General features: G+C 44.2%; 2 protein-coding genes across 2 annotated transcripts; one reads left to right on the top strand and one right to left on the bottom strand.

Moving 5' to 3' along the window:
- Positions 1-2414: 2414 nt before the first annotated feature.
- On the top strand, positions 2415-3567 carry LOC122005342 (probable membrane-associated kinase regulator 2). The gene is made up of 2 exons (XM_042560361.1): positions 2415-3345; positions 3443-3567. The coding sequence occupies exons 1-2, from the start codon at positions 2544-2546 to the stop codon at positions 3565-3567; spliced, it is 927 nt and encodes a 308-aa protein (XP_042416295.1). The 5' UTR covers positions 2415-2543.
- A 422-nt stretch (positions 3568-3989) lies between these two features.
- LOC122011499 (UDP-glycosyltransferase 88B1-like) lies at positions 3990-5378 on the bottom strand. Its single transcript, XM_042567893.1, has one exon. It carries the CDS (start codon positions 5376-5378, stop codon positions 3990-3992), a length of 1389 nt encoding a protein of 462 aa, XP_042423827.1.
- Between the last annotated feature and the right edge of the window lie 4145 nt (positions 5379-9523).

Here is a 9523-nt window from a genome sequence, read left to right as displayed (position 1 = left end):
GCCAAGTGCGGAAAATGGCAAAGCAAGCGCACTTATAAGCCCTGCAGTCGATCGACCTCAGCCGTCCGATCTAACTTCATGACAACCTAGATGAAGATCCGATCATTGATTTTGAAACGACGCACGTCTCAGGACATGTGAATATCCACCTATCACATCAAGCGTGTGGCGACAGTAGTCGACACATGGCATTCGGTCATCGGACGCATTTAATGAGCTTAATTATAAAAGGTATGGTCTCGTGTTCGGCTAGAATCATCAAGGATTTGCACGGTCTTCAAGATATTTGGATGACATCAGCCTACTTCGCGCTCACTCGAGGAAACGAATTTTTTTTAAGTGTTCGTACTCATCCTCTGGATCGGCGCAAGGAACGAACCACAGGATTAACCCCTGCATCGGCATAGTAAAGCCGAGCGACGTTAGCTACCAGTTCGATCCATGATTACAGATCGAGCATAGTCCGATCGGACAATGGAGCGTTCGGGCCGAGCGGACCTCAAAACTCACTAAAAATATTTTGTCTAATCAATCGGACTTGCAGCCTCTTTCGACTAGACTTAAAGGGTAGACTTGTGATGCGGTGATAAGAAGAGCCTACTTGGCGCAAGTTGATTGTCACGTTGAAGGAAATTCAAAGAGATCAACGCGTAAGGGTAAGCAAGGTACAATCAGTGTGGGTGCCTCGGCCGATCGGAGGGATTACTGTCCGGTCGGCCAGGCAGTCAGCAGCCAATATTCTAATTAATCGACCCGCTGAATGGGCCAAGAGCCCGTGTCGAATAGGCTTGTAGTACAGGCCGATCGGGGCGTCCGATTGGCTCTGGGTACGAGTTGGCATTGTACTCATAAACAGACTATCTAACCGGCGCAAAGAATACCACTATGCAGGAGGGAAAGATAATTAATAAGGGGAAGAAAAAACAAAGGGGAACATGGCACCTATTAGTAAATGTGTTGAAGACAAGACGAAGATGTCTTCGGTTTATCATTAAACCATACCATTAAATAAGGAAAGACAAAAGGTCATTCAGAAAATGTATAAAAAGGGTCTATAGGTATGAAGAAGAGGCAAGAAAAATCTTTCTGAGTTCTACGATTCTCTACTTTCTTACTCTATTCTAACTTGAGCGTTGGAGGGCCAACGCTAAAAATCCATTTCCTGGTCTTGATTTTGGCTTGCAGGATCATCAAAGTCTTTTTTTTGTTAGTGGTCATCCCATTCCCAATTTTCCAACTTCCTTCATTCGGACAGGATTATTTTATAATATTTGAACTTCATCTCAGTGCTTGTACAACTTCTCAAGTAAATAAATAAATGAGTGTAACATTTATTTTATAGAGCTTCGGTTCGAAAGAGATGAATTCTTTATTCTAGACAAATAATTAAAGTAATTCTATATAAATATAGAGCATTTGTTTTGTGCTTTAAACATGACTTTTGACTATTTCTACATGCTTATAGTTTTCATTAAATTGAGTTGATTTTCCTCAAGCGGGTGGATTGTAGGTCGTTCATCCTATTCTTATGTAAGACACTTCACATGATGGATTATAAGTCATTCACTCCTATTGTTATGTGAGACACTTTTTAGATAGATTGCGGGTTGTTCATCCTATATATATGTTTATATATGTACATACACATGATGTATTTCGTATTGGATGGATTACGAATCATTCACCCTTTGTATAATGATACATCTCTTTTAAATGGATTATGAGTTGTTCACCTTATCTATATATAGGTGCATACATATATTGCATTTTGTTATGAGTGGATTACGGGTCGTTCAGTTTCATATACAATGCATTTTTTTCTAGTAGATTGTAGGGTTCTCATCCTTATATTTACATTTATACATGAGATGTTCGTATTAGGTGAATTGTAAATCGTTTACCTTAATTTATTTATAAGGCATTCCTATATTAAGTTGTCAGATAAAAGAAGACTAATGTGGGTAATGTTAAAAAACAAAAAAAAATTAAGGAGAAGTGGCGAAATTAAGAATATAATAGAAAACAAATAATAAGGAGATATAATTTGTAAATCTTGTTGTTGCTCTCTTTGATTATATTTATCTCCACTTGATACTTTGTGCTTTTACTCGCTTTGTTTCTTTGATCTCGTGTAGTGCTATAATATTTGTGGAGTTACTTCAAAGATATGTATGTAATTTAATTAATTTTTTTTCCTATATTTTACACTGAAGTTATCATAATTTACAAACAGAGAGCGAAGTTAATGTCAGGACAAGCTTAGCTTACTTTAGGATAAATTGCTCCAAACTAACGGTTCTATTTGTCAAGAAATGACAAGTTCCAAATGGGTGCGATGCTGACACAGGAGCAACGGAAAGCAGAGCAACTAGCGAGCCTCTGTTTCAAGATCTCGAGTCGAACAACGCCCCCGACAAAATTTGTGTTGTGCTACGTCACAAATATGACGCGACTGATAGCGCTCTGTTTACAACGACTGTCCAATATGATTCTTCTATCCAAGGTCGCTCGCAGTGCACCACCACTTTTCACCTCAATCTTTGATGGAGTTCCGCGGCCTGCGCCCGGCCTCTGTCGACGGCGGCGAGGACGAGGGCCCCTTCTTTGACCATAAGTTTGCCGCCTCGGAGGAAGGGCTTCGTCGGAGTAATAACCAGAATGGAAATGCGGCGGTGGCGGCAGAGTTCGCCTTCGCCGGAAGTTGTAGTCTCCGGCGCGATTTAGCTCTCTCATTCTCTACCTCCGGAGGGTTTTTCTTTAAGGGGCGCCTGGTCTCCGACGACGACTCTACACCATCGTCCAAGATGCAAGTGCCTGCTTGTCTCCTAAAACTCAGCGCCTTCACGTTCGGATTTCACCAGCGGGCGAGGTCGGCCTCGCCGGAGGCCGACACCGGAGCCTACCCTGTCTCCTCGTCGTCGTCACCAACGCAGAGCAAGTTTTCCTACAAGCTCAAAGTAGAGGAGCTGCCGCCGTCGGCCTTCGCAAGGAACAGAAGATCCGCATCCGCCGCCTCACCGGCTGGTGAAGCGGCGAACAAGAGGAAACTACCAGGAGACATCCTCCAAAGGTATCTGAGCAAAATTAAGTCTCTTTATACGAGGATCTCGAAGCGGTTCGACCGAGACGGAAAGGTCCGTCCCGGCGCCGGCGAGGGCTGGGGAGACCAGATCAAACATCAGCGCTCCTCTGCTTCCAGCCGTTTGAGCAAGAGTCGGTCGACATCGGCGAGGGCATCCGTCCGCTCATCACCGCCGGTGGCCAGAAGACTGGACGACACATTGCTGGAGCAGCAAGACGGGATCCAAAGCGCCATTGCCCACTGTAAGCGGTCATTAAACAAAGGTAATAATACTAAAGAGCTCGCTCCCTCCTTCCCGTGTGCGATTCGGCGCCCCCGGTTCTACTTCCGATTGGCACTCAGGTTCAACTCATCGTGCAGGTCCTGAGGCGTCGCTGACGCGGTCAAGTAGCGATCCGGCCTACGCGAGACCGGCCGAAGGGAGCAACGCACGGAAGCAAGAAGATGTAACCTTCCTCCCTTTGGATTTTAATAACAGGTCATGAAGCTCATTTAACTTTTTGCAAAGCTGTCGTCTAGATCTCTCTCTCTGTGCTCGGTGAAAATGCAAAAAAAAAATGGCATGTAATATTCGCCATTGATTATGTTCTTCTGTTACGTGAATACTTTAATCGCATTGTCAGCGGAAGCTGCGAATCCGAAGCTGGTCCGACTACGGTCGCGCGTGATAGTCGAATGCCAAGTGCGGTGAAGGACTATCTCCAGCCTGACGTACGGCGCGATTGCTACTCGACCTTTATTCGTACGGATTAGCTTTTGTTTCTCGGAGTGGATTGCCATTGTCGTACCTTCGACTGCAGCTTGGATTTGGTTTTAAATCGTCTAGAATACGAATCTATTATAATATTACTAAAAAGTAAAATCAAATACGCATCATAGTTGATATTAAGCAGTGGCCTCATGGCTTCTAATTCTTCAAGGTTTTGACGACCTCCAGCCATGCCTGTTTCGATGAACCACCTTGGCTCCACGCCGCCGCCGCCATCTCTTTAGCCGCCGCCGCCCGCTCCCTCAGCTCCTTCCCGCCCTCTGCCTCCATTACCCATCTCACCTTCGACTCCACCTCCACTGCCTCTACCATGTCTCCGTCGTATCCTTCCATCACCACCGCCAATTTCATCTGTTCCACCAGGAACACCTTGTTCATCCGCTGCTCCGCGTACCTCGGCCACGCGACTATCACCACACCGGCTGAGATCGCCTCCAGCGTCGAGTTCCAGCCGCAGTGTGAGACGAAGCATCCCACCGCCTCGTGGTTCAGCACCTCCACCTGCGGCGCCCACGACTTCACCACCATCCCCCTCTGCTTCGTCCGCTCTAAGAATCCCTCCGGCAGCAGTGCCTCCAGGTTCAGTGCAGACGGCGCATCCTTGGGAGCCCTCACCGCCCAAAGGAAACGCTGCTCGCTTCTTTCGAGGCCGACGGCGATCTGCTCCAGCTGCTCCGTCGAGAACGAGCCCATACTTCCGAAGCAGAGGAACACCACGCTTCCGCGTCGCTGCACGTCCAGCCACGCCATGCACTCTGCCTTTGCTTCGTCCTTTCCTGAGCTACCTTCGGCGATCAGCGGTCCAATGCAATAGACGGGCGGCAACCGGCGTCCAGGAACGCACGCCCCTTCGCTAAGAGCCTTTACGGCCTCTGCTTCCAACGACTCGAACGAGTTGACAAGAAAGGCGTCACCATCGGGGAGCCGTCGGGTGACGTCTTTCACGAACCTGTTATAAACTTCCGAAGAACGACTCATAACCTCTCTAGACATATCGGAGGCTGGAATAGGGGGGACTCCGGGGAAATGGATGGGTGCGTCACCGAGATCGCTAAAGCTCAAATCAGTGGTGGACTCGAGGTACGGCAAGTAGAGGAAGGAAGCGAGAGCAGAGGCGCCGGTGGAGATGAAGAAGTGGGCTGGGAGGCCGAGCTCGGCCGAGACGACGTCGAGAGCGTCGGTGCATAAGAAGTCGAGGACGACAGCGCGGACATCGTTTTCCCGGCGGTGGGCGGCGAGGAAACGAAGGAGCTCGGGGTTGTTGAGCCGAACGCCGTCGAGTACCATGGGTATGATCTCGTGGGAGGTTCGGAAGTCGGCAGGCGGAGGGAGCCGGTGGAAGGCGATGGAGGGGTGGGCGGCGGAGACTCTGCCAATGAAAGCGTCGACGGAAGGGTGCTTCCAGGGGAAGTGCATGATGACGACGGCGACGGCGAATTCGTGGCGGTGGAAGAGCTTGGCCAGCTCTAACATGGGGAGTAGATGCCCGATGCCGGACATGGGATACAACACCACGGTCGGTTTCATCGCCATTTCCGATCCCTCGACAGCCATCTCCACTACTGAGTCTCAACAAAATCAAGAGGCAGAGGAAGAAGACGAAGAGAGATACAAATAATGGGAAAAATCTACTCAAATTCTTGCTAATTTTCTTTCTCCTAATAATTGATTTTATATAACACGTTAGTAAGTTGTCTTTTAATTCGATGCCAAAAATATTAATCGTTACCTTCCACTGTATAATGCAGCTTTACGTTACGTTAATGCTCTTTCCGTTACTGGGACAAAAGTGGTCAGAACCCTCTGCAAATGTTTAGCCGGATGCTCATTTGACCGACCCTTCATGAAATGACGCCTCTATTCATTTTTGCCTAAAAAAATATGTATTTTGGATTAAAAATTAACTAAAATTATTTCAGTAAATTATATCTTTTATTTAACAAAAGAGGCTATAATTTTATAAAAATAATAATCATCGTACATCAAATTTCGTATTTTAATTAAAAATGTTTGAATTAGAATTCAAATGATAAAGAAATAGTTCTTAAGATCATGGACTAAATCTTTTAGTTTGCTTGCATATTATGATGGCAAGAAAAATGAACAAATTCATAGCACAAATACAATGGTACCATTTGATATAAAATGAAAAAAGTTTTGCCCCGTGAGTATATATATATATTTCACGGGACACCTGGCCTCATATAAAGGGCTATTATACTGGATGAAATCCTTTTAAATTTATTTTTTTAAGATCGCATGAAATAATTCTGAAAGGATCAAGTGGAGGATTATGATCTTTTTACTGTCATATAAAATTAAAAATTTTAAAATTTTAAAATATTTTAAATTAAATTTCATATTTTTTTACAACCTAAATTGCATTTAATCAATTGTGATATGAAGTTAATTGATAAACTCTTATATTTGATCAATTAAAACCATTTTACATGTTCTTAGGTCAACCACACATTAAAAAAAAAATCTGTTAATTTACTAAAATTAAAATTTAATCCTCAAATATCTCAAAAATTGAGAAGTTATTGTATCGCTGTACCATTGCCCAGGGCGTTTAAAATCTGTGATGTAAAATTAATTAATAAACATCAAAATGAGAAGTTTTTTTTATCGGGAATTTACAAAATGCCAACATACATTTGTAAAATTTTTAAATCATGCATCCTATTTGCGAATGACTAAAGGGTATACTAATTTGAGTGGTTTTCCCGTTCTACTCCTGACAACTACAAGTTTCAATTCCTATTCCATTTGAGTCACACTAAAAGATTAAATATAAAAATTAATTCTATGATTATCTCTCTCCACTACTAAAAGCAAATCTCTCTCTTTACTTTTTCTCACCTATCGATTTATACAATTCAATATTTTTTAATATAATTCCTAAAATCAGAACCAAGATATGACATCAAATCTATCTTATCCAAACTCTACTTTTTCATATGATTATAAATTTGTAGAAATCTAAATAGTCTAGGTTCATCAGTGGATTTCAGTCTGTTATGACTTGAAAATCTCACCATGATAACGCGGCGACAGGAATCCATTTTGACATAAAGAACGATGACGTTGAGGTCTTCTCCTAGATTTCTTCTTGCAACGTCATGATTTCCTGCAGAGAGTAGCAAACATCAAAAGCTTCGCTAGGAGGAACCTCGGGAAAACCACTATAATGCCTAAGTTTTCATGGATAGTTAAAAATAGTCTAAATTAGGTAGAAAAATAGAGGGAAAAAAAATCTAATTTGAGAATCCCTTTCATACCTTCTCTTTCCCTTATTTTTATAGAGAGGAAACCCTAAAGTCTCCCTAATTAAGGGGTTATTAATGAGTCGTTAAAGGATCATGAGAAGAGAATCCTAGAACCTACCCCCATTAAGGGGTCATAATCCCTGTGTTGACCAAGTCCTCCTTATGCAAGCGACGTGGTCTCCCCTGTTGACCGGGTCAAGGGCACGCCACGTGGACCTTTACTTACCATCCACATCATAAGTTATTCCTTCAAGTCCAGTCAGAGGAGGATGAAGGCCGGCTGACTTGACAAGTATTTTTTTCAACCGTCGTCCGAGTCCATGTGGCTGAGTACCTTGAGATAGAGTTGTTGACATTTAGGAGAGAAACCAATCCACAAATAGATCCTAGTCAGGGGAATAAGTGATTATTTCGTCCCTAATAGAATAAATGCTTAATCCACGATTATGTTCGAGTTGGGAGAGAATAATAAATCTTATCCAAAAACTCTCGAATACCCATGGCGTCGAAGAAAATAACTTAACTTGATCTGCGACTATGTTTGAGTTGGGAGAGAATAGTAAAGTTAATTTCATAACTCTCAAGTACCTGTGGAGTCGAAGAGAAAATAACTTGATCTGTGACAGTGTCCGAGTTGGAGAGAATAATCAAGTTGATCTCGTGGCTCTTGAGTACTCGTGGAGTCGGAGAGAAAGTAACTCGATTCATGACTATGTCTGAGTCAGGAGAGAATAATAAAGTCGATCTCGTAGCTCCTGAGTACACCTTGGACACAAAATAACTTGATCTACGACACTGTCCAATTCGGGAGAGAATAGTAAAGTCAATCTCGCAACTCTTGAGTACTTGGGGAGTCGGCGAGGAAATAATTCAATCCGCGACTATGTTTGAGTTAGGAGAGAATAGTAAAGTCGATCTCGTGACTCCAGAGTACCCGTGGAGTTAGAGAGAAAATAACTCGACCCTTGTGCGAAGGGAGAGTTTGGACTCTAAGAACATGGTGATATAATACACACTCAACCCTTGTGCGAAGGGGAGGTTGCTATTGTAGCCAAGAGAATCTCAACCCCGACTATGTTCAAGTCGGGGAAGTATGGGCCCTAAAAAGGACAAGACAATACAGTACTCGCTCGACCCTTGTGCGAAGTGAAGTCCGGTACCACAGCTTGAGGGATCTTGACTCTTACTATGTTCGAGTCAAGGGAGTCTAGGTTCTAAAAAGGATAATGTGACACGGTACTCGCTTGACTCTTATGCGAAGGGAGTCCACTGCCGCAGCCTGGAGGTATGTCATATTCGAAGGAGTCTGGTGTTGGTGCAATATTCCCTAGGTCAAGATTGACCTGATTGACTGAGCTTGAATTCGTTCAAGCTCGAGTCTTGATGTTTGGGTTTCAATGTTTGACAATACATGGAGACAAGACATGGAGATTGCAGGTGCAATTGTTCATGTGGTGAGATTGTGAAGGAGAGCCAAGTAGGTCAACGTTGACTGGATACTTGACTGGAAAATCCTAGTGAGTGAAGCTAGGTGAAAGTCCTGGTGAGTGAAGTCAGGCAACAGGAAAGTCTTGGTGAGTGAAGCCAGGCAGCAGGAAAGTCCTAGTGAGTGAAGCTAGGTGAAAGTCCTAGTGAGTGAAGCCAGGCAGCTGGAAAACCCTAGTGAGTGAAGCTAGGTGAAAGTCATAGTGAGTGAAGCCAGGCAGCAGGAAAACCCTAGTGAGTGAAGTTAGGTGAAAGTCCTGATGAGTGAAGCCAGATGAAAGTCCTAGTGAGTGAAGCTAGGCAGAAGAGAAATCCTGGTGAGTGAAGCCAGATGAAAGACTTGGTGAGTGAAGCCAGGCAAACGGGAAGTCCTGGTGAGTGAAGCCAGGCAAGGAAAATCCAGATGGATCAAGGATGATCAGACATCTGGTGTTGGGAAGTCCAAGTAGGTCAAAGGGATTGACCAGATATTTGCCACAAGGAAAATCCAGATAGATCAAGGATGATCGGACATCTGGTGTTGGGAAGTCCAAGTAGGTCAAAGGGATTGACCGAATACTTGGCACGAGAAAATCTACATGGGTCAAGGTTGACCAGACATCTGGTGGAAGTCCAAGTGGGTCAAAAGGATTGACTGGACACTTGGTGAACGAGTTCTAGCAGGTTAAGGGTGACCGGATGCTAGGCATGATGTACCAACAGGTCATGGTTGACCGGATGTTGGTTTAGGAGGCTTTAGACTTGATTTTGGGAGAAATCATGAGCTGGATCGATCAGCCGATCGATTGACTCATGCCCAATCGATAGGCTGATCGATTGGGCAAGTCTTTGCGACAAGCCTCCTCCCAATCGATCAGTGGATCGATTGGGAGAAGTGTGCGATCGCACATAACAGCTCTGGATCGATCGGCCGATCGA

The sequence above is a fragment of the Zingiber officinale genome, chromosome 1A (assembly GCF_018446385.1).
Source record: "Zingiber officinale cultivar Zhangliang chromosome 1A, Zo_v1.1, whole genome shotgun sequence".
NCBI lineage: Eukaryota > Viridiplantae > Streptophyta > Magnoliopsida > Zingiberales > Zingiberaceae > Zingiber > Zingiber officinale.
This window is presented reverse-complemented; position numbering and strand designations above follow the sequence as displayed.